Raw genomic sequence first — 25,311 nt, forward strand, 5'->3', positions numbered from 1 at the left:
ATCATAAATATTTTTGACTTTGGATCTACAGAATTCAAGTTATGGCAGCTGAAAGATATTGATTGAACATCTTTCAACAGCCATAACTTGAGTACGTACAGTTGATCCAATGTCATAATTTTTTATGATTTTCTGAAAAAAACCTTTCAAATGATGTGTTTCAATCCAAAATTTCGTCAGGGTCCTAATTTGTTATTTTTCGGCCTCGGATCATGGACTATATTGCCCATGGTATTTTTCCGAACAGACCCAAAAATAGACTTTTGATTTTAAAGTTATGGCCGTTCAAATTAACGATTTTGTGTCCATATTATCATGTAACTCTGTTAGACTGGGTCCAAGGTGTTTCATGGAGCTCTCTAAACGGACTGGTGGCCTCTGCCAACTCAGACAAGCTAGTCAGGATATGGGACCTCAGGGAGAAAGGTATGTACTGCATGCATGGTGGGTTGTTGATGTGATCACATGATGTTACTGGCAGGCAGTAACTGGTTTAATTGTTTTTACCACATCGTGATGCATAACTTTAATTTGCTACTACTACAACACTGTAAAACACCACAATTTGGTATGACATCATCAATTTTTCTTATTTCCAGGGGGGGAATCCCAGGGCTCCCACCCCTCAGTATATGAAACCTTGGTTATATAATTATTATTCCCCCTACTATAACAAACTACTATAACACTCTTGAGCGAAAGCATAACGTGGCGAGAGGCATTAGCACAGCACAGCTTGCAACACTCGTTCAATTTATTTCACATTGCAAATGTCTCTGTTTATACGTCCTTGACATAACCACAAAACTATAAAAAGATATAATGTGAATCACATTAACTACAAGAGTCTCTATAGCTCAACTATAACTGTGATATAGCTAAACTATTCACAACATACTATAACATATATAAGATATAGGTCAAGTCCGTAAAGCAGTCCAGAAGTATTCCTTGTAAGTCTCTTAGCACCAACCGACGTGCTTCTTGGAATTCTCGCAAAGGTTGCCCAGATCATTGCCATCCATAATGCAGCCAGCTTGAGAAGAAGTGCAGCTAACGCAGTTGGCATTTTTAGCAGTGCAGGTTCCCCTGCCATACAGTTGGGCGCACTTACAACTTGTGTATTCGTCAGGAGCGTTAAAAACATGTCCCACTTCATGAGCGAAAACCCTGTCAATCTGATCGGAACCCCAACCGTCATTGCTGTACTGCATGTATAGAGGTCCGCCACCAAAATAGGCATAAGCAAAATGGCTTTGCCTGTACTTAGAGAAGAAACCAAGGAAAGCACCACCAGCACCAGCGTGGTTTTTGATAGCTTGTGCTAAATCGTCCCTTCCAGTTTTACCTTTTGCATAACCAAAAGCTTGGAGTGAAGCATCAGCAAACACGTCGTGGCAAGCTGGATAGCTAGGGCAAGAGGTTGGGCTGGAAGCAGTGATTGTTGCCTTCCCAGAATACAACGCAAACGACAAACTAACCCCCTTTTTCGCAGCTTGATTTGACCAGAATTTAAGCCCTGCGTGGCATTCACTTACAACTTTTTCATACTCAGTTTGGCTCATTGCTAAGCTACCAGGACCGGAAGCAACAACAATACCAACGGCAATCTTCCCAGTCATGGTTTGACGGTATGGTGAATCTCCCCGAAAATCTTCGTTGGAATCTTCTCTTTTAAGGGCCATTGGAGCTGTTTTTTCTGTCCACTTTTGAATCGTTGGTTGTGGTTTCAGCTCATCTTCTCGTGCCATCCAGTAGGCATTAACATGGGTCAAAGTTGACGCTGATGCTGAGCTCGAAATATGGGCTGAGGAATGACTGAAGCTATTCTGCTTGGCTACACGAGAGGGGACTTTTGCAACCAAGAGGTTGTGACCAAGTTGGAGTAGAACGCGACCGCCAGCAGCTTCCACTTCAGCAGTTGCCTCGTCAATGTTCTCACTGTGAAGCAACATCTCCTCCATGGCAGGACTCCTGTATAGAGTAGATACATGGATAATCATTTTGATGAACAATCAATTGTGAAATCTGGCCAGAAATTTACCCTTGTGAGTCTTGTTTGTGGGATGGCTTTGGTGAAATATCTCCCTCGATCACTGCTTCATTCATCATAGACTCGAGTTTTTGAATGTCTCCGAGTGGTTCAGGATGAGGCTCATCATCATCTTTCATATCTTGCAATATCTCATCAACTTCACTGATGAAATAAAGCAAAGAGGCATTATGCATATACTTATGGTATCAATACGTAACGTATAGGTGGATCAGTCTTAATCTTAATGTAGCAAGGAGATGTAATATACAAGAAAGATAATTAACATGCATGAGATATATAAGTGCTCAACAATGCATGAAATAATAAGACAAAAGTCCTGACTCAGGGGGTTGAAGGCAAATTCGAGGCCAAACGCTGTTTGCATAGCATGTTTTGCTACGGTTTAAATTGTGACCAACCTCCTCTGTTTATATAGAGTGTGCTAAACTTTCATTTATATGTGACTCCAAATTTTCCATTCAAGTCATGCTCATGCACCTTTTAAAAAATTTAATATTGTGCTAATATATTCGCATTGCTGCCCTAAAATCAGAGAAAAATCTGAAAAATTACTACCCGCCTTTAATAGTAACCTTATAATCTCAGGTCATAACTTAGTCTCGTAGTGAACTGATTGACTGCGAGACTAGTCATAACTCACTTGAGCACAGCTTTCAGTTTAGCCTCTTTGTCAATCAGACCAGCTAGTGATGTGGACACCACACAGCAAACCACAAGCAGTAGCAATTTCATTTCGTTCTTGGCTTTTCTTATATCTTTTGTTGTGAAGATTTCTGAAATCTCTGAGTGAAGAAAGCTCCAAAGAGCATGCTTTTATAGTTGATATTAGACTAAGCTGGAGGAGAGACTGTCTGAGTACTTAATTAGTGTATGCATAGCTAGGTCTGCGGAATTCCTACCTGAACAACGAGTATTTCAAGCTGCGCTGTGCTAAGGTTGTGTACATGAATCTGTTTTGGTAGCTTAAGCGCATGCGCATTAAAATAAGGGGCGTGTCTGCAAGAGGTCAAGTTAATGGCTACTATGAAAGTCAAATCCAAGAAATAGAGCACTCTTCCTTCACACCACTCGTGATGTCATCAACAGGAGGCCTTGGCCCCGCTTCAACAGCCACTTACAAGCGTCTTGCCACCCTTCTGGCCGCAAAATGGGACCAACCCTATACCTCCACAATGAATTGGCTGAGATGCCGCCTCTCGTTTTCGCTCCTAAGATCTTCAATCCAAGCCATCAGAGGAGCTCGTTCAACTGCAGGGAAGGCCTCAAAAGCAACTTCCCTCCCAATCGATTTAGTGATCAGTGAGTCACTGATAACAGACCACTGATCCTTGAACATTGAACTAACTAGCATAATTATTGCACTGTACATTGAACTAACCTGTGAGTGTGTGTATTATAATGTAGATTCATTATGCATTCATGCATAGTTGGTCATGCATGACTATTGCGTAAAGGATCGGGTCTTCAGTTACTTAAGTCACATAAATTTTTGTAACAATACTAATGAAATAATATACCGTATATAGCGGGTAATTTTCGTGGGGGTAAAAAATTTGTTTATCTGGAAAACGGTGGTTTTCGTGAGGAAAAATTTCTCGTTGCCTGCACTGCATTTATACGTTCTGGTAAGCCACGCCTACATTAAAATTTCGTGGAGGTCAGCTTGCCCACAAAAGTAACGAATTTTTTACCCCACGAAAATTACCCGCTATACGGTAATTACTGTTACTCCAACCTTTGCTTACATAACAAATTGCACTAACCTATTTCATTGCATTTTGTCCGACTGTGACCATACAAATATTATGTTCCTTACTTCTCAAATGTCACATTGTCACTATAGCAACGCACATATTTTCTAATTGTACTGTAGTAAAGTTAATGAAGGTCAATGGAGGATAGAGACACCTGAGCAAATTGTTTCTATTTGCACTCATACCAGAGATAATGAAGTCACTGATTGATTGCAGCCCATCATGCCATTCATGCATATCTAGTCGGTCATGCATGACTATTGCGTAAAGGAGATCGGGTCTTAAGTTACTTGTATTTTAAGAATTGCTCAGTAGAATGTCAAATGCCATGGACTAGGTCCTGATAAGTTATTCTGAGGCTTTTTCTTCCTATATTCTTTAATTCTTGAAAAGGTGCCTATTAGGATTTTTACGAGAATAATAGGTGCATTTTTCAAGAATTATAAGAATAAAATAATGAGTGGAAAAAGAATTATCAGGGCCTCCAATTAAATTTTTAATACTTGTATGGTCACAGTCAGACAAAATGCAGTGAATGAGGCATTATACTGCACGCATAGGTTTGTAGGTACAGTGTATAGTCTCATGAATCAGCCGCACTTGGAAACTTTCCAAGTGCGGCTGATTCATGAGACTAGGTTATAGTAGGTACAGTGGAACCTCTGTTAACAACCACCTCCGAATAAAGGCCAGTTGCTATATAACGGCCAGGAACCTAGGTCCCAAATGAACAGTTTGTGTACAAAACAACCTCTCAACAAAGGCCACCTCTGTATAAAGGCCAATTAAAACATTGTTCCCCAAAGGTGTCCGTTATAGAGCTAGGGCTTCCACTGTCAGTATTAAGTTTCAAATGTCACATTGTCATTAGCAAGGCATCACTAACAAACACATATTTTTCTAATTGTACTGTAATAAATATTTAATTGGAGGTCAATGGAGGATAGAGATAGTTGAGCAAATTGTTGCTATGGCATCACTGATTGATCGCAGCCCACCTGCCCATTCATGCATGCACATTGTCATTAGCAACGCACATATTTTATAATTTTACTGTAGTAAAGTTAATTGAAGGTCAATGGAGGATAGTGGGAATGTTTCTATTGCACTAAGTGGCTCATACCAGAGATAATGGAGTCACTGACTGATTGCAGCCCACCATTCATGCAGTGGCGTAGCCAGGATTTTGGAAAGGGCAGGGCTCAAATCAGTTGAGCAGGGCCAGAGTATAATACTAGGTCATCACTTTTTCCTCAGCAGTCAGTATGCGCATTAGATGGCCCTGCCCACATTTCCATTCAATGACATCATTCTAGTAACTATGCATACAGTACAGTGCAGAATACATCGGTGATTCAAGCTGAGTTGGAGTTGATAAAGCACAAAAGGGGGGGGGGCTCTAGCCCCTCAGCCCCCCTCTGCCTACGCCACTGATTCATGCACATCTAGCTAGTCATGCATGACTATTGTGTAAAAGGAGATCGGGTCTTAAGTTACTTGTATTTTAAGAATTGCTCAGTAGAATGTCAAATGCCATGGACTAGGTCCTGATAAGTTATTCCGAGGCTTTTTCTTCCTATATTCTTTAATTTTTGAAAAGGTGCCTATTAGGATTTTTACGAGAATAATAGGTGCATTTTTCAAGAATTATAAGAATAGAATAATGAGTGGAAAAAGAATTATCAGGGCCTCCAATTAAATTTTTAATACTTGTATGGTCACAGTCAGACAAAATGCAGTGAAATGAGGCATTATACTGCACGCATAGGTTTGTAGGTACAGTGTATAGTCTCATGAATCAGCCGCACTTGGAAACTTTCCAAGTGCGGCTGATTCATGAGACTAGGTTATAGTAGGTACAGTGGAACCTCTGTTAACAACCACCTCCGAATAAAGGCCAGTTGCTATATAACGGCCAGGAACCTAGGTCCCAAATGAACAGTTTGTGTACAAAACAACCTCTTAACAAAGGCCACCTCTGTATAAAGGCCAATTAAAACATTGTTCCCCAAAGGTGTCCGTTATAGAGCTAGGGCTTCCACTGTCAGTATTAAGTTTCAAATGTCACATTGTCATTAGCAAGGCATCACTAACAGACACATATTTTTCTAATTGTACTGTGGTAAAGATTTAATTGGAGGATAGAGATACTTAGCAAATTGTTGCTATTGCATCACTGATTGATCGCAGCCCACCTGCCCATTCATGCATGCACATTGTCATTAGCAACGCACATATTTTATAATTGTACTGAAGGTCAATGGAGGATAGAGATACTTGTGGGAATGTTTCTATTGCACTAAGTGGCTCATACCAGAGATAATGGAGTCACTGACTGATTGCAGCCCACCATGCCATTCATGCACATCTAGCTAGTCATGCATGACTATTGTGTAAAAGGAGATCGGGTCTTAAGTTACTTGTATTTTAAGGATTGCTCAGTAGAATGTCAAATGCATGGACTAGGTCCTGATAAGTTATTCCGAGGCTTTTTTCCCTATTCTTTAATTCTTGAAAAGGTGCCTATTATACGATTATTTGCAAAAAATCGACATAATTATAGACATACTTAAGACATGGACAACAATAAACACAGCATACAACTGACACGAGACATATATCTGTGTTATCTGCTGACTTGGGACATTCGCCATTTTTGGCCATGAGGACGTCGTTATGCAAAACTTAATGACATGATCTTTACCAAAAATTGACATCGAGGCCTTAGACACCTATTAATTATTCTTTGCTTAGATCCCACTTGTGTGTGTTTAGCAGGGAATTATGAGCCATAATCTCATAGTTTCCCAGGGAATTATAAGCTTGAGGGTATAAAGTACAAGTACTATTTTTGAATGTACAGAAATGATAATAAAGCTGTAGCTGCATGATAATTAGCTATGGCTGTTCAGTTTTTTCACTACCAGTTTCTATATAGTTGTTTCTATCCTGCAGCCATGTTTCAAATTGCAGTAGACTCCTGTGTCTTTTTGGGAATGATAGTGCACTGTAGCATTGCTGCAAGCTGTTCCTTGCTAGCTAGCCGTACATATCAGAACAGTTTACTGAGGAGCTTGAGCTGGGGTGGGGCTTGAGTGCATGCAGATAAAGAGGAGGCTGGGCTCATTTGTTGCAGAGCGCTTCCTGCACAGGTGGAGTCACTAGTTTGTCCATTCCAATGTTGAAGCAAGGCCAATGCAAAGGTTTTTTTTAGCAGAGATCATCTAGACTAGCTTGTTAGAACAGGACATTTTCAAAAATAAAGCTGTTGCTAAGGCTTGCTGCTTTTATAGATACACTTCTTGCCTGAGGCAGCCAATGAAAAGTGGGATCTAAATCAGTTAGCACATGTGCATTGGGTATCTATGGTTATAGTGTCCCTCATCCCTCGGGCAAAGCCCTCGTGATATGGGACACTATAATACATAGATACCTCATGCCCATGTACTATCTATAACTTATATCCCGTTGCTACGTTGTTGCCAAGTGCAATATGAAGCATAATGCACTGCTGAAAGTCATATTGCACTGACCGCAAAGTCATATTGCACTGACCACAAAACGCCCCTCTGGCAATTAGACAGACAATTAAATTAATACGCATGAGAAATAACAAGTATCAAAGTATGTCCAGCCATGCAGGAATGAATGTTCAGCACTGATGGAGTTTCTTCTTGCAACCATGCAGGTTTTAAAATTGTCCAAGATTCATTTTATGGAAGATTCTGTGTTCCTAGATCGACCTAGTCCTTGACCTCGTGATGCGCATATGCATGTCAATTCTGCTTCACCGTAGCACTAGAAGTGGCTCTTTTTGCTGAGCTGTTTTGCAGCAGTGTAGAAGCGAGCTTTCTTGGCTTGGTTATGAGGCCGAGCGTAGACCAGCAGCTAATACATGTATTCACTGAGTAGTGGGGTGGGGCTGTTTCTTTGCAGCAGTAAGTGGGATGGGGCTGTTTTGCAGCACCAGAAGTGGGGTGAGGCTATTTTGCAGATTTCAGTTGAAACTCCAACAATTTTGTGTCAAGCCATTCGTCGGTCATGCCAATCTTATACGCTGCAGATACTGGCGTCTAGAAGAGAGAAGAGATGGAGCTGTGTCTAGAGTTGTCTCTGTCTTTTTTTGTGCTGTTTATATTGTGTTACTAGGACAGTGTTATTTTGCTATGCCCTCGGGATATAAACTAGTTATAACACGTGCACTCGGGCTGCATGGCATATATTGCACTCAGCCCTCGGGGCTGGCGCCCTCGTGCTTCAGTGCAATATATTCCATACATCCCTCGTGCCCGTGTTATAACTATAACATAATTTATCAGGGCCTAATAAAGGCCAGGTCCCAAATGAACAGTTTGTGTTGTACAAAACAACCCTTCAACAAAGGCCACCTCTGTATAAAGGCCAATTAAAACATTGTTCCCCAAAGGTGTCCATTATAGAGCTAGGGCTTCCACTGTCAGTATTAAGTTTCAAATGTCACATTGTCATTAGCAAGGCATCACTAACAAACACATATTTTTCTAATTGTACTGTAATAAATATTTAATTGGAGGTCAATGGAGGATAGAGATACTTGAGCAAATTGTTGCTATGGCATCACTGATTGATCGCAGCCCACCTGCCCATTCATGCATGCACATTGTCATTAGCAACGCACATATTTTATAATTTTACTGTAGTAAAGTTAATTGAAGGTCAATGGAGGATAGTGGGAATGTTTCTATTGCACTAAGCGGCTCATACCAGAGATAATGGAGTCACTGACTGATTGCAGCCCATCATGCCATTCATGCACATCTAGCTAGTCATGCATGACTATTTCGTAAAAGGAGATCGGGTCTTAAGTTACTTGCATTTTAAGAATTGCTCAGTAGAATGTCAAATGCCATGGACTAGGTCCTGATAAGTTATTCCGAGGCTTTTTCTTCCCTATTCTTTAATTCTTGAAAAGGTGACTATTATTCTCATGATTATTTGCAAAAAATCGACATAATTATAGACATTCTTAAGACGTGGACATAAACAATAAACACAGCATACAACTGACACGAGACATCTGTGTTATCTTGCTGACTTGGGATATTCGCCATTTTGGCCATGAGGACATCGTTATGCAAAACTTAATGACATGATCTTTACCAAAAATTGACATCGAGGCCTTAGATATCTATTATGCTAAATTATTATTCTTCGCATAATTAATTATCAGGGCCTAATAAAGGCCAGGTCCCAAAATGAACAGTTTGTGTACAAAACAACCCTTCAACAAAGGCCACCTCTGTATAAAGGCCAATTAAAACATTGTTCCCCAAAGGTGTCCGTTATAGAGCTAGGGCTTCCACTGTCAGTATTAAGTTACTTGTATTTTAATGACAAATTACTGACTGTGACCAATACAAGGTATTAAGCCAATAAACAGCTTAATTTTTTCTTTTTCTTAAAAATAATATTGTTGAAAGAAGTTTCCATGGAACGGAATTTTTTGCAACTGTATCTCCACAGAACGCATCCATACAAAGAGAGGCAGTGTGAGACTATTAACTTCGTTTTCACTATCATCATATCACACCCCGTTTATAACCCACACGCTATAATTATTACTCTTTTGTTTGTATTATGTATTATACGTAGTTCATAGACTAGGTTACAGATCTAGATTAATATTAGCTCTATATAGTTTCTGTGTACCTTTGCACTATTATTGAAGCCTATTATTTGCCCTACCTTTGCCCTATTATTAAACTTGTTTTAGTGAGTTTATAAAAAAAAACTACCACTGTAGCCGGGGCTGTTGACTATCACAATGAAAGACTACAGGCCGAGGGCTGTGATCTAATGAAAGACTACAGGAGGGCTGTGATCTAATGAAAGACTACAGGAGGGCTGTGATCTAATGAAAGACTACAGGAGGGCTGTGATCTAATGAAAGACTACAGGAGACCTGTTGACTATCACAATGAAAGACTACAGGAAAGTGAGATACGGCCACCCACCTACAGCTCCGGAGCCCCGGTTTATAACCCACACGCCACACTGCAACAAGTCAAAAACGTAGGAGGAAGGGGATCTTTTAGCCTCGATCTCAGGCCACACTAACAACAATTATAATAGATGCATGCATGTAAAACAAGTCAGTGAGTTTATAATTATATAGATAAGCTATAACTTTAATGTAAAATTCATTATATATAGCTTATTATATAATATTCCCTCTACTATATTTAATAATACTTTTGGAGCGAAAGCATAACATGGCGAGAGGCATTAGCAGCACAATGCAGCTTGCGACACTAGCTCGTTATTCATAGCTGCTATAATTATAGGTATATATAGGCAGGAGTTTATCCATTGTTCAGGCAAGTATAGTGGATTAATCAAACACAGGTATGACACAGTACAAACAATCGTGTATAAATATAGACACACATACACACATTATAGTGCCAGCTAGCTTCTCCATTGCAATAAAACTATGTCTTCCCCTAGTTTGTCCATAGACGTTGGTCTCCTCCCAATAGAGTGCTGAGTATCATTGAATATCTTGATTCGTTCTTGCTTGCTTTGTTCGCTAACTTGATACTTTCTTCGTCCATTTCCGATACTCATAAGCATCACAGCGTCAGGTTCATCATTATGGATACAGTGCTGATTCTCCAGGTACGCAAAAGCAGACATCCCGCGCTGAAACTTGTGGCCTTTAGAGACTCCATTCTGATGTTCCGATTCCAAATTATTGAATGGGATTTCGTTGCATATGCATGCTTCCATTTCTTTTGGCATTACTAACAGAGTTCGGACTTTTTCTTTGTGCCATGAGAAGACGTTGAGAAGTTCAACACTTTCTGAATCGAACACGCCCACAACACCTCCTGATGTTCCCACGAATAACTTCACACCTTTAGCGACCATTGTGACTACCTGGCAAGATGGGTCATCTCCTGTGTGTGTGTGTGTGTGTGGGGAGGGTGTGTGTGTGTGTAACCGTATAGGAGGGGGTGCACTATATTGTACAAATGTCTACTATTACACATGGATTCATTAAAATTACCGTATAGCGGGAAATTTTCGTGGGGCAAAATATTCGTGGTTTTCATGGTTGGAGGTCTGACCACGAATATTTTACCCACGAATGAAGCGACCTTGCCTACCTTTACCTGCAGTGCAAGCAGCTACCACGAACATATTACCCACGAAATGTCTCAATATTGCTGAACCACGAATATTTTGTCCCCTGAAAATTACCTGCTATACGGTATATACAACTACGCACGTGTGTGTGTGTATCTGGCACTACACATGCATGCAGGCAGGCAGAGCAGGAGCAACTTCATTCATTACGGTACACTTATATACATACATTATGTAAGGACATAGAACACTTACGATTTCTGAGAGCATCTGCACAGTTAAGTCTACACCTCTGCTTCCTCGTCAGAGCATCAAATCCAACAAGCAATGATCGATTTCGGTACGACACCCACGTATGACTGCACTCCAAGCCCGTAGTACGACTAGTAAAAGATGTGTGAACAATATACGAGCAAAGCTTGAGCCTCAAGTCTCCAGGCGACGCTTCAAGTTCTATCTGCGTCCATTTTTTATTGACTCTCTCCAAGACTAGGACTCAATTATGATCCATTGTTCCCCAGACCTCCACTTTGCCGGGATCTCGATGCGGCACTTTCACGAGATGAAAACACGGCGAAAACTCTGGCAGAGTTATTCTTTCTCGAACTTTAAGACCACCCTGTATAACACGATCGTAAAATACCCAAATTTCTCCGTTGTGACTGGCAACAAGAACGCAAGATGCTTCTTCAACGTGGATGATATTGAGTATAAAAGATGCAGATTTGCCTCCGTGAACAACCATCTTAGCCGCAAACCGAACCTTGAGTGTTGGAGCGTGGAAGATCTTGATTGTGCCGTTTGCAGTGCCCAACCACATGAGGTTACGCACGGGACAAATGGCGGTCACTTCCTCGCTACTGCAATAGCCAGAGAAGGTCTGCAAGTGCATGTGGAATCCTTGATAATTTGTATAGTGTATGATCAAAGTAATAAACTCTAAATGTGTGTAAAAAATGTCTGTATTAAATTATACACGCACACAAGCTTTGTTTGTGTATATACACAAAATTGTGAAAACCTTTATTTTAAACTTAAACTCACGCATTGTCCGATGTGCCCATCGTTGTACGTGAACACCTGGAGCACCCCCTTCCGATCACCAGCAATACTTGCCTATGGCTAGTAAGCAATTCTATAATACAGAGAACTAGGAATGGTAGGCCAACCCCGGGAAGGTCCCCCCCCCCCCCCCACACACACACTCACTCTTATCTCTGTGTCTGGGATTGGATGATTTCCGAGGCCTGGCCTATCAAAAGTGACCCAGTAGCGATGTTTATCGATGTCCACAGCATCAACAGTGCCAGTGTAGAAGCCTCTCTCATGCTCTCTAGCTGAGGCTAGTCGAGCAGTTACCTTGGTACCTACTACCAACAGGGCGGGCAGCTCGTCAGGGAGGTCCTTATACTGGGACATGTTGTCTGAGATGATCTGCACAAGTGTGTGTGTGTGTGTGTGTGTGTGTGTGTGTGTGTGTGTGTGTGTGTGTGTGTGTTTGGAAGGGGGCAGTAAGCACAAGGCTAACTGGGTTGGATGGAACCGCGCCCGCTGAAGCGTACCATTTTGACTCAAACGGAATGCATATTATATGAAGGACATTCAATAGACAATTTATATTTTTCCGGTCTTCAGAGGAGCACCAGATCAGACCCGTCATTGCCAGTCCACAAGTTTCGGTCCCTTTAATTTCCTGACTTGTGGATAGCTCAAGGAAAGGCGGGACCACTCCCATACATGCGGAGTCCGGGTGTGACTGTCAAACCATAGACTCTATGATTAAACACCACAAAACATGCAGTTGAAAAGCAAGCTTTGTTTTTGTATTTTGTTCAGGAAGTACATTGTACAACTATTGGACAGGCAAAATGTAACCCACGTGACGACATTAGTTTCTTTTCCATTGTGGAGATGCTAATTCTTCTGTCTCTCTTTAGCTTTGTTCTCTCTTTAGCTTTGTTCGCAGATTTTTAGTACCATGACGATTATTTTTAGGCTCATGTGATTCTTCTATCTAGGTGTATCATCTATGTTAGGCGTTTTGTGGCTTGTAGCTACATGTACTATCAGTGCAAGATCTAAGGACAATGTGCAATAAATAATTATATGCCAGTGTGTGTGTGTGTGTGTGTGTGTGTGTGTGTGTGTGTGTGTGTGTGTGTGTGTGTGTGTGTGTGTGTGTGTGTGTGTGTGTGTGTGTGTGTGTGTGTGTGTGTGTGTGTGTGTGTGTGTGTGTGTGTGTGTGTGTGTGTGTGTGTGTGTGTGTGTGTGTGTGTGTGTGTGTGTGTGTGTGTGTGTGTGTGTGTGTGTGTGTGTGTGTGTGTGTGTGTGTGTGTGTGTGTGTGTGTGTGTGTGTGTGTGTGTGTGTGTGTGTGTGTGTGTGTGTGTGTGTGTGTGTGTGTGTGTGTGTGTGTGTGTGTGTGTGTGTGTGTGTGTGTGTGTGTGTGTGTGTGTGTGTGTGTGTGTGTGTGTGTGTGTGTGTGTGTGTGTGTGTGTGTGTGTGTGTGTGTGTGTGTGTGTGTGTGTGTGTGTGTGTGTGTGTGTGTGTGTGTGTGTGTGTGTGTGTGTGTGTGTGTGTGTGTGTGTGTGTGTGTGTGTGTGTGTGTGTGTGTGTGTGTGTGTGTGTGTGTGTGTGTGTGTGTGTGTGTGTGTGTGTGTGTGTGTGTGTGTGTGTGTGTGTGTGTGTGTGTGTGTGTGTGTGTGTGTGTGTGTGTGTGTGTGTGTGTGTGTGTGTGTGTGTGTGTGTGTGTGTGTGTGTGTGTGTGTGTGTGTGTGTGTGTGTGTGTGTGTGTGTGTGTGTGTGTGTGTGTGTGTGTGTGTGTGTGTGTGTGTGTGTGTGTGTGTGTGTGTGTGTGTGTGTGTGTGTGTGTGTGTGTGTGTGTGTGTGTGTGTGTGTGTGTGTGTGTGTGTGTGTGTGTGTGTGTGTGTGTGTGTGTGTGTGTGTGTGTGTGTGTGTGTGTGTGTGTGTGTGTGTGTGTGTGTGTGTGTGCATATAAATCAGTGTAAAAACAGAGAGCAATAGAATAGAATAGTGTATAATATCTGACCTTGCAGGTACATTAGAGCTACCACAAACTTGGTTTCAAATAAATCCGGGATTTCACCTTTTTAATATGTATAGTAAACCCAGTGGTGACCACTATAGAGCAAACACTGGTCATAATGTGCAACTTCCATACACCTATTGTGTTCTCAGCCTCACCATTCCTTGGTGCACTTGTCTCTGTAGCTGTCTTATTTTCTTTCTCCTAAACTCCAAGAGAGTTCTCTCCTCTGCAAAGAATGTCGGAGAGCAGCGTCGTGGTTTGCGGAGAGCAGCGTCGTGGTTTGCCCATGAGGCGACGAAGCTGATGCCACTGTACACGAGTCAGGGAGCGAGTCTGTGTGTGTGGATAGTGTTCATTGAATAATTATAAACTTTATACGTATATACATCATCATCATGTGCAGGGATCTGCCCACGAACTTTCAAGTGGGGCTATGTTATAGTTATAACACGGGCACAAGGGATGTATGGAATATATTGCACTGAAGCACGAGGGCGCCAGCCCCGAGGGCTGAGTGCAATATATGCCATGCAGCCCGAGTGCACGTGTTATAACTAGTTTATATCCCGAGGGCATAGCAACATAACACTGTCCTAGTAACACAATATAAACAGCACAAAAAAAGACAGAGACAACTCTAGACACAGCTCCATCTCTTCTCTCTTCTAGACGCCAGTATCTGCAGCGTATAAGATTGGCATGACCGACGAATGGCTTGATACAAAATTGTTGGAGTTTTAACTGAAATCTGCAAAACAGCCCCACCCCACTTCTGGTGCTGCAAAACAGCCCCGCCCCACTTACTGCTGCAAAGAAACAGCCCCACCCCACTACTCAGTGAATACTAGCTGCTGGTCTACGCTCGGCCTCATAACCAAGCCAAGAAAGCTCGCTTCTACACTGCTGCAAAACAGCTCATGCCCCCAGCAAAAAGAGCCACTTCTAGTGCTACGGTGAAGCAGAATTGACATGCATCACGATGTCGAGGACTAGGTCGATCTAGGAACACAGAATCTTCCACAAAATAAATCTTGGACAATTTTAAAACCTGCACGGTTGCAAGAAGAAACTCCAGCAGTGCTGAATATTCATTCCTGCATGGCTGGACATACTTTGATACTTGTTATTTCTCATGCGTATTAATTTAATTTTAATTTAATTGTCTGTCTAATTGCCAGAGGGGCGTTTTGCGGTCAGTGCAATATGACTTTGCGGTCAGTGCAATATGACTTTCAGCAGTGCAATATGCTTCATATTGCACTTGGCAACAACGTAGCAACGGGATATAAATTTAATTACACAAACAAGAAATTATGACCGTTCCAAAATTACGATTTAAGCGATTAAAATTGAAAGAGCTCCTTGAAATTGGACTCTAGTTTAATACAGAGCCTACTTTAGTATCTCTAACTTGTAACCTTTAGTATACTAAAATGCAGGGGATCTAAAGTACTGTACACATGTACTATAAATAAAAGGGACAAATTCTTGAATAATCAACTTTGTTTTGGCACTAATATTTAAGGGCCCAGCCAAGCAGGTACGGTATACAGTTGTACTTAAACACGATTTGGTCTCTATTGAGCTGAACATACCTTGAGATCTGGAAACATTTCTTGAAGGCATCTACAGAAATCATTTTCTCCAACCAGCAATGGCCTACAGAGATACTATGGATGAATCAAATCACACGTGTTTGTATATGGTTTAGACGCTATTTTTAGCTTCATTGTTTTGTGCTATAGAACACAGCTTAAACTAACTGGTACCAACACGATTTCACATCAAACCAACTTTACTTACTGATCGATATCAGAGTAGAACCATTCGTAATAGCACCACTTGTGAGCTTTGGGTAACTTCAACAGGTTCCTGAAACGACTGCTCACAGAAAGCTGTACGGAACAAGACAGGTGCAGTAATGAGCTCATTGTTAGTATTGCCAGTCAAACAGACCACAAAGCTTTTGCAACCGTTAAGCTAGTGACCAGAGAAGCACTATAAAGGTAGAGTCCACCATGCAGGCATTCAAACCAGCGCACACACAAAGCCATTGCAGTATTACTAGAGTCTAGTACAGTATAGTAATAACATGTACATTACTTACTAGGGTGGCTTGATCAGAACGAAGAAGCTTGGACAGTGACTGTAAGAAAATCGTAAGTAAATTTATACATTTTTTTTCCAGTAAAAATCATCAACAAACTTGCACTAATAATTATAGACTAACATAGTATGCAACACATACAATCTCGTAATAGACATACCCTCTTTGAAGGAGAGGCAGTGAGAGATCTATTCAGAGGCTTGACATCAATCTCCTGTGTAGGGTTCAAAGTACATGTGCTAAGGTGAAAAATAGAGATGAATTCCACAGCAAATCAATGAATATGACATCAGATAATCAAAATTTTCGTAATGTATACACGCACCAACCAAACCCTCCCCACACATACCATGTACATGATGCATAAGTTACAGTTCACATAAGTCAAATATTCTCTCACCATGAGTCCATTCTCGGCCCCCTCTCCTCCACTGCTGTCTGACACACTGTTCTGGAGGCCAGACGAGTCATTCGAGAAGTCAAGCTTTCGGCTGCTCAGTGCAGAGTGCTGCGTATGTGTGTGTGTGTGTGATGTGTGAGGTGTGTGTGTGTGTGAGGTGTGTGTGTGTGTGGGTGTACATATTATGTATAGCATTTATTATGCTATGAAATTAAAAAAATGAGTGAGCTATTTTAACACAATATGGTGGGGGTTACATCACAGTAAGTACATGTAATACTGGGACACTATAAATACATACAGTGAATGAACAATGTATAGACATCCCTGTACACAATGCACAAGAGCTGTATTACAGTGGACTACACTCAAGGACATTATGAAATTAGTTACATTCAAGCTCTTCTTTGGTGAGCTGCTGTGAGTGATGTGTTTGGGAGTTTTCTTTCGTGGGGAAGTCCTCAAACCTTTCTCCATCGCCCGTCTACGCCTGGCACTCTCTGTGGCGATTAGAAATTATACATAATATATAGTGTCCCGATTAAACGGTGTTAATAGGTTAATACAGGCACTGTTGGTATAAACTTTAATAGCTGTGTTTCATTGTCTACCCAACATTTCAAATTTCTGCTTTGGAAAATACGGTATAAAGTTAAGAACTTCTTATGGACACTTTTTTTATTTACACCTCTGTACATAATAACACGTATTTGGCAGGCTCGAAGGAAATTGATTACAACACGGTCAACAAATAACAGCGCTTAGAAGGCTTGCACCCATATTAAAGACAACATGGCTAAATGATATCATTTAACAAATTAACATTATACATACACAAAATGCACAATAAGAAAACGACTGCCTCGGGAAAAATCAGAGGGAGTATCGAAATTCTAGAAATCACACGTCAACAGTGTACATGTATATACATATGTACACGGAAAAAGCAACAAACCTTTCAGGTCTATTAGAACGTCTGCAGCCGGCAGAGGGAGGTCTTCAGAACCTACGAGAGGGCACTACAATAATAAGCAGTGGTTCTGTCATGTGTCTACGTATGTGTATAATAAGACGATAATTACGATAATTATTATTTTAATTTTAAAAAGTACGTATTATTTTTTTACTATTACAGGGCATGAAACACTTGAAATTAGTTTCGAACACACACCGGGAACTAGTAGACTAGCAGCTACTATAACCGCCCACCCCTCCCTCTCAACACCAGCGGTAAGGTCATTAGGTGGGGAAATAAACACAAACTACGTATGCTCAAAAACCACACACCACATGTTTAGTGGTTGGCCCAGACATTAATAGCTACATGCCCTAGATTGTAAAGCTACATTCATTGAGCCTAAAAGAAGTCTTAGTACTATTTAAGATGTCGTAATGGTATCAAACTTCATAGCTTGAGGCACTGTATACATACACTCCCTTGTTACATGTAGAGAGCTTAGAAACAAGCCTTTTGAGAGCAAGAACAAACGGTAACACATACACAGAGAGTTTATGAGCTGTACAAGCTCAGAAGCAACGTACCTGACTCACAATGATTCTTACTCGCTTGTTTGGGACTCAAATTGGTCTTCGCCATTTTTCATATTTCAGTCGTTATACCTACCGCGCATGCGCACTGGGCGCCCCACATGGCATAACGAGCAACGCCCACCCAGAGCTCCACGTGGACCTAGCTAGCAGCAATGGATGAAAGTGAAGTGAACCATATTCAAGCTTCTTTCTTTACAAAGGACTCCAGGTACAATTTATATATACTCTATAATAGTTAGACAATGTGTAGGAGATGTCTCTTAAAAGCCAAAGAAACTGTACCCAAATTAGGCTAAATTGCCCTAATCTTTAACTATTTGTATGTACTTGCTGATGATTTTTTCTGCCTGCTCAGATATTTTGTTCAAGACACTTCTTTTTCTCTGCCTGTGAATGTGACTCCTACAGAACTATCGTCCCTCATTTGTCAGCTACTAGAGAGTGAGTTTACTATAAATTAGCTGTCCACTATTAAATAATAAAGTATCGAACCAAAATTTAATTACTAGACCGATCTCTTTTGAGCCATATTAGCATAAGAAATTAAGTTGTGTATGTATGGTTGTATAATTACTCGTGTGTGTATTTAAACACTGCAGGCAATGAGGCGGATATATCCAACAAGCTATCATCAACACAGTTTGATTTCCTCATAAATGGAGAGTTGATTCGAGACAGCCTCGATTCCCACGTCACCTCCCGTGATCTCCCTACCGAGAATGTGATAGCTATCGAGTATGTAGAGCGTTCAGCCCCCCCCTCTCTCACGGAGGAGCTGAGTCATCAGGACTGGGTCAGCTGTGCCCACTGCAGCAGACGATTGTGAGCACGTTGAATATTCGTATTAGCTGTATTTTGTACCAGGTATCTAATTAATAGCTGTAGCTGTAGGATTTTGTATTAGCTGTATTTTGTACCAAGTATACAGTATCGCCCATTTTGCATGTAGCTATTCTAGCTTATGCATGTCAGAAAGATTGAACATAGATATATAATATCTGAATGGCTATAGTATTTTTCTAGTGGAAGCATGAACTTATTTAGTTCTTAGTCTGCTAGAAATGTTTATAAAGCTCATGTAGGAATTTTAGCATTAGCATAATAATTATTCAAGAACTCGGAATTATACTTCTTTAATTTTTCAGCATCCTGAGTGGATGCTATGACAACAGCGTGAGTGTATGGAGCCACAGTGGTAGGTCCCCCCCCCCCCCCACTATATTGTCGTGTACCTCAGTGCTGCTGCATCCGTACATGTGCAGGTAAACTGGTGAGTATGAGCAAGGAACACAGTGGACCAGTCAAGGATGTCAAGTGGGTCACTCCAAATGGTGAGAGCAATTGGTACAACATTGTCAGCAATTTCTTAACTACAATATTTCCCCTTTTCCCATTAAAAAAACTGTATGACATTGTTTATAATTATATTATATCTCAGATTATATATCTCAGATTATATATCTCAGTAATAATCTGCTAGGAAATTTTTAATTTTATTGCCCATTTAATGCGTATTAATGCTATGTAATTAAACTGTTTGTCTCAACTCTCCTAGTCTCCACTGAAGAGGAACTGTTATTTCTAAGTGCTTCTCAAGACCAAAATATCCACCTCTGGCAACTGTCTACTACTGGCTCCACCCTGTCCCTCTGCTATGAGTACAAAGGTCATGCTCGTTCTGTCGAGGCTATTGCAGTCAGTCCTGATGCTACTAAGGTGAATAGTGCAACTCGTTATAATTATTATGCAATTAAAAACTAATTATACTATCTGATTTAATCTTCTTTCCTAGCTACTGTAGAAATATAGCTAAAAGTACAAATAATTATGCTTCTCCTTGTCTAGTTTTTCACCAATCAATTTACTGTGAATTGTATTTGCATCTCCTCTTGTATAGTTCTGCAGTGTTTCGTGGGACACGTTCCTCAAGATATGGTCCGCAGGTGAGTTAATCTATAAATAAAGATTTAGTGTATATGTACATAATTATAATGAGTACCGTATAGCAGGTGATTTTCGTGGGATAAAAAATTCGTTATTTTCGTGGGCAAGCTGACCTCCACGAAATTTTAACATAGGCGTGGCTTACCGTAACGTATGAATGCAGTGCAGGCAACGAGACTAAACGAAATGTTTGTTCATGAAAACCACCGTTTTCCAGATAAGCGAATTTTGTACCCCACGAAAATGACGCGCTATACGGTACATACAATGTAACTCTATGACAATAATTATGTGAATGTACTGGCCAAACGAAAACTCAAACTGTTATATTTCCCGCTTCCTTTGCAGTACCAGACGACAGTCTTCCTGATGAGACTCTTGATAACGAAGACTCTTCTTCTAAGCGGGCCAAGACCACCACCCTCAATCGTACCCCCGTCCGTACCCCTATTGTGACGTTTCAGGGACACAGTGGGCCTGTGAGCAGTGTGGAGTGGGTGGGTGAGGGGGAGTTAGTGACGGCCGGATGGGATCATTGCCTCAGGACGTGGGATGTACACAGTGGGGAGAACAAGACCACACTGGTGAGGGACTTGATCAGCACCGTATAACGCGAAATTTTCGAGGCACTTATATTTCGTGGAATGGCCTCTAAAAACGTTTCGTTGCACAATGTTCGCGGAATGACTGCTTACCGGAAGCCACGCCTTTATATTTTTGCACATTATAGCTAATTAAAGAACAATTTTCGTGTAGGATTTCGAAATTTTCGCTATGGTATCTCTGCCATAATCATCATTATTTTCTAGAATTGGCTCTGTAACTTTAGTTCTGGTGGTCCAGTTCATTTTGTGATTTTCTGAAAGCTCAGAAGGAACTCTTCAAATGGTAATCTCAAATTTGGAACAAGCCATAAATTTTTCCTTTCGGAAAAAGACCATGAGTCATGGTACGGCCAAATTGGCAAATACTTTTATCTCAACTTTTATGACATCATTTGAAAGGCATTTTTCTAAGCTTTCAGAAAATCATAAAAATTTTGACTTTGGATCCACAGAATTCAAGTTATGGCAGCTGAAAATAAACGGAGGGGGTGGGGGTGTAGTTGAACATCTTTCAACAGCCATAACTTGAGTACAGTTGATCCAATGTCAAAAATTTTATGATTTTCTGAAAGCTTAGAAAAATACCTTTCAAATGATGTGTTTCAATCCAACATTTCGTCCGAGTCCTAATTTGTCATTTTTTGGCCTCGGACCATGGGCTATAATCCATGGTACGGCTTAATTGGCAAATACTTTATCTCTCGAATATAAACTTTGATTACACCATTTGAAAAATATTTTTCTAAGCTTTCAGAAAATCCTAAAGTTTTTGACTTGGATCCACAGAATTCAAGTTATGGCAGCTGAAAGAGATTGATTAAACGGAGGGGGTGTAGTTGAACATCTTTCAACAGCCATAACTTGAGTACAGTTGATCCAATGTCAACATTTTTATGATTTTCTGAAAGCTTAGAAAAATACCTTTCAAATGATGTGTTTCAATCCAAAATTTCACCTGGGCCCTAAATTGTCATTTTTCGGCCTTGGACCATGGGCTATATATAATCCATGGTACTGCCAAATTGGCAAATACTTTTATCTCTCAAATATGAACTTTGATGACACCATTTGAAAGGTATTTTTCTAAGCTTTCAAAAAATCATTGACTTTGGATCCACAGAATTCAAGTTATGGCAGCTGAAAGAGATTGATTAATAAGAACACTATTAAATAGCTATAAGTGATTTAGTTGGTGTGTGTGCATGGCTTTACACGTAGCTTAGAAAAATACCTTTCAAATGATGTGTAGGATAGCAAGTCCGAATCAAAATAGACTTTTGATTTTAAGATACTATCTTAACGAGCTCATTGTAAGTTTTCTGAACATCATAAAATTAACAGTATTGAACCAACGGCACTAAAGTTATGGCCATTCAAATTAACGATTTTGTGTGCATATTATATCTATTCAGACTGGGTCTAAGGTGTTTCATGACATATCATGGAGCTCTCTAAACGGACTGGTGGCCTCTGCCAACTCAGACAAGCTAGTCAGGATATGGGACCTCAGGGAGAAAGGTATGTACTGCATGCATGGTGGGGTTGTTGGTGTGATCACATGATGTGTTTGAGTGTACTGGCGATCGCTATTGATTGTTTACCTCACCATAATGTAATTCGCTACAACCTTGCTACTAAGTTGTTACATAACCGTTACTAAATGATTATGTCATAATAAAAAATTAATAAATGGATTATTCACATACACTGTAGGGACGTCGATGATCCAGTCCACCCTCTCCTCTCATCAGGGCTGGGTGGTGTGCGTTAATTGGAGTCCAATAGACGAGCACCAACTGCTCTCCGGGTCGTATGACTCCACCCTCAAACTATGGGATATACGAAGCTCCAAATTACCTCTGTACACTATCTCAGCTCATGAAGGCAAAGTGCTGTGCTCTGATTGGAGTCTGCCTCAGGTATTCTATATACCGGAGGGGGTTGATGTACCGTATAGCGCGAAATTTTCGTGTAGGATTGCTACCCATAAAATCCACGAAATACAACAACAAAGGAGCGTGCTATCAACTTGTCAATATTGATCGATGTTGATATTGGATTGTGTGGTAGATTGGAGAGTGTCATGAATGTGATTATCTTGTTATTGGTTACCGTAAGCGTTCTAATTATAGAACCAGCCTCGGTTAGGACGCCCATGTACTACCAATCAATTTTTTGTACATTGTTTCTAGAAAAATAATTATTTTTTACTGGTTCTATAATTAGAACGATTGCGGTAGTGTGTGTGTGTGCACGACCATTGACCCACGCCCATCTTCTAAGCAGAGTCTTCATTGGAAGACCTGTATGTATATAATATGTACGTGTACAATATGCATTATTGTAGTTATAGCTACTTTATTGCATGTATAAACGGGTACGAATTTTAGCAATTTGTTATTAACCCTTTCCCGGCTTTAATTAAAACAAAATAATACAGAATAAATACATGTTTTTCTTTAAAAATCCATATCTTATGAACCATACATTGAAATCACTCGTAACTATTTCCTACAGGTAGCCCAGACCCCGGGGGTACCATGACATCATCATCGTTACCTAGCAACTGACCACCCCCAACTAATTAGCGATTGTTTACAAACATTCACAATTATGTACACAAACAATATTATACGAAGGCACAAAGTGACTATAGATACTAAGTAAGTGTTCTCAATGTTCTCATGGTGACATAGTTCGATCAGGATCTGCTGAAACTTCTCTGCGAGGTCGTATCAGCAGACGCCCTTTTCCCGGGAAACGTTCTTCACCTACACACACGTTTACAAGTTCAATGGTGGCTCATGATATCCACTGCTGTACTAACTAGCCTAAGCAAACCTATACTGAAGCTATCCTGAAGCTATCAGAATACAGTATGTACAAATGCTACTCTAGACTTACTAGATCCAGAAACTTCCTTCAGGCTCCTCAGGCTCTTTATTTTTTAGCTTGAGGTAGCTTCCTATCTAGCTATGATCCCAGTCACTGTCCTCTCACTCTACAAGGCCATAAGCATCGATATTCTCACTGTCTAGCAGCTCTAGAACCCCACTGAGGTTGTACTACGAAGATCTTGAAGTCATCATCAAACGGTCACTTTTCTTTCGACAGTACTGCACAAAGCGTACCTCCAAGCAAGATGTTGAAAATACCATGTGAAAGAGCAGCTCAATGCGCATGTGCTGGTACCTACAGCGTGTGCATAGCTCCAACACAGCCCGCACAGCAAATTTTTGAAAAATCTCGGTCCGCTGGACGACATATGTCGTCCAAAGCCGGGAAAGGGTTAATGTTAAATTAAGTACGCTCTAATAGCATTTAAAAAAATTATGAATCTCATCCAAAAAATTTTTTTTCTTTTTTTCATGTACTTTTGTATGATGTACTTTTGAGAGTATGTTAAGCAAGCTAGCCCTTTTTTTATCTATATCTGACTCCAAACTTTCCATACTTGTACATCTTTTGACAAATATTTTGTACTGCTACAAATCCACCAAAATTAGTACCCTAAAAACAGTCAAAATTACTACCTGTCTATACTGTATAGCGGGTAAGTTTCGTGGGGTAAAAAATTCGTTCAACTCGAGAACGGTGGTTTTCGTGAGTAAAAATTTCGTTTAGTCTCGTGGCTGCACGGCATTCCTACGTTCCGATAAGCCACGCCTACGTTAAAACTTCGTGGAGGTCAGCCTGCCCACGAAAATAACGAATATTTTACCCCACGAAAATTACCCGCTATACGGTAATAGTAACATTATGGTATACTATAATTATACCTTAATTAATTTAATCTGCTCCGTAATTCTTATCATTATAATGTTGGCTTAGAAAGTATAAGGTATTATTCCACAGCTTTTTGCTGCCGCTATGTAACTGACCAATTGTATCGTTTGCCTCTCTACAGATGTTCGTGAGTGGCGGTGATGATAACAAACTGAGAACGTACAGCGTGTGAACTCTATTAATAGTGACACAACTAACTCTATTAATAGTGACACAACTATTATTATGTATATGCAAATTTATTATGTTAGATGTGTTATTATGTGTTTTTTGAAAGCCGTCTCAACTTTATCTAATGGCTGCCCTACATATAATTATTTATAGCTGCTATATAGCATTAGTAATGTTTGCCATAAATACTGCAATCTGATTGGCTAAAAGAAGTGTTCTATCCAACTTAGAAAATCATGTACTTACTTAGAAAATCACAAAAGATTATCTTTACAGATGTTCGTGAGTGGCGGTGATGATAATAAACTGATAGGACCACGACTAAATTTTGGATTGAAGCACACCATTTGTTTTTCTAAGCTTTCAGAAAATCATAAATATTTTTGACTTTGGATCTACAGAATTCAAGTTATGGCAGCTGAAAGATATTGATTGAACATCTTTCAACAGCCATAACTTGAGTACGTACAGTTGATCCAATGTCATAATTTTTTATGATTTTCTGAAAAAAACCTTTCAAATGATGTGTTTCAATCCAAAATTTCGTCAGGGTCCTAATTTGTTATTTTTCGGCCTCGGATCATGGACTATATTGCCCATGGTATTTTTCCGAACAGACCCAAAAATAGACTTTTGATTTTAAAGTTATGGCCGTTCAAATTAACGATTTTGTGTCCATATTATCATGTAACTCTGTTAGACTGGGTCCAAGGTGTTTCATGGAGCTCTCTAAACGGACTGGTGGCCTCTGCCAACTCAGAC

At 40.4% G+C, this 25,311-nt stretch overlaps 3 protein-coding genes across 4 annotated transcripts; 1 reads left to right on the plus strand and 2 right to left on the minus strand.

Annotated features, from left to right (window-relative positions):
* Positions 1–764: 764 nt before the first annotated feature.
* On the minus strand, positions 765–2,920 carry LOC135348099 (uncharacterized). Its single transcript, XM_064546277.1, has 3 exons — positions 2,697–2,920; positions 2,045–2,197; positions 765–1,974 (listed from the first exon to the last, which is right to left on the minus strand). Exons 1-3 carry the CDS (start codon positions 2,786–2,788, stop codon positions 963–965), a joined length of 1,257 nt encoding a protein of 418 aa, XP_064402347.1. The 5' UTR covers positions 2,789–2,920; the 3' UTR covers positions 765–962.
* Positions 2,921–10,171: 7,251 nt separating this feature from the next.
* LOC135347694 (protein lin-9 homolog) lies at positions 10,172–18,130 on the minus strand. Its single transcript, XM_064545717.1, is given in 14 exon segments — positions 10,172–10,748; positions 11,194–11,818; positions 11,983–12,060; positions 12,148–12,372; positions 14,141–14,245; positions 14,247–14,318; positions 15,581–15,644; positions 15,789–15,880; positions 16,093–16,131; positions 16,253–16,306; positions 16,493–16,600; positions 16,886–16,992; positions 17,448–17,498; positions 18,035–18,130. Coding segments are annotated over 12 exon segments (978 nt in total). The 5' UTR covers positions 18,090–18,130; the 3' UTR covers positions 10,172–10,748; positions 11,194–11,818; positions 11,983–12,054.
* LOC135347692 (ribosome biogenesis protein WDR12 homolog) lies at positions 18,130–24,654 on the plus strand. Of its 2 annotated transcripts, none has more exons than XM_064545714.1 (11): positions 18,130–18,251; positions 18,399–18,484; positions 18,643–18,865; positions 19,189–19,238; positions 19,306–19,374; positions 19,599–19,759; positions 19,941–19,986; positions 20,336–20,571; positions 22,005–22,128; positions 22,306–22,511; positions 24,500–24,654. In XM_064545714.1, the coding sequence occupies exons 1-11, from the start codon at positions 18,196–18,198 to the stop codon at positions 24,548–24,550; spliced, it is 1,308 nt and encodes a 435-aa protein (XP_064401784.1). In that variant the 5' UTR covers positions 18,130–18,195; the 3' UTR covers positions 24,551–24,654. The 2 variants fall into 2 exon arrangements, with proteins under 2 accessions (XP_064401784.1, XP_064401785.1); XM_064545715.1 differs by having other exon boundaries at positions 22,005–22,110.
* The last annotated feature ends 657 nt before the right edge of the window (positions 24,655–25,311 follow it).

The sequence above is a fragment of the Halichondria panicea genome, chromosome 14 (assembly GCF_963675165.1).
Source record: "Halichondria panicea chromosome 14, odHalPani1.1, whole genome shotgun sequence".
NCBI lineage: Eukaryota > Metazoa > Porifera > Demospongiae > Suberitida > Halichondriidae > Halichondria > Halichondria panicea.

Bases quoted from the DNA above. Each gene is read 5' to 3' on its own strand.
- LOC135348099 (XM_064546277.1), bottom strand. From the start codon at position 2,788: ATGAAATTGCTACTGCTTGTGGTTTGCTGTGTGGTGTCCACATCACTA. The intron at 2,198-2,696 runs GTGAGTTATGAC...TTATTTCATCAG, and splicing joins AAACTGAAAGCTGTGCTCAA to TGAAGTTGATGAGATATTGC. The intron at 1,975-2,044 runs GTAAATTTCTGG...TACTCTATACAG, and splicing joins CACAAACAAGACTCACAAGG to GAGTCCTGCCATGGAGGAGA.
- LOC135347692 (XM_064545714.1), top strand. From the start codon at position 18,196: ATGGATGAAAGTGAAGTGAACCATATTCAAGCTTCTTTCTTTACAAAG. The intron at 19,987-20,335 runs GTGAGTTAATCT...CTTCCTTTGCAG, and splicing joins CCTCAAGATATGGTCCGCAG to TACCAGACGACAGTCTTCCT. The intron at 22,512-24,499 runs GTATTCTATATA...GCCTCTCTACAG, and splicing joins CTGATTGGAGTCTGCCTCAG to ATGTTCGTGAGTGGCGGTGA.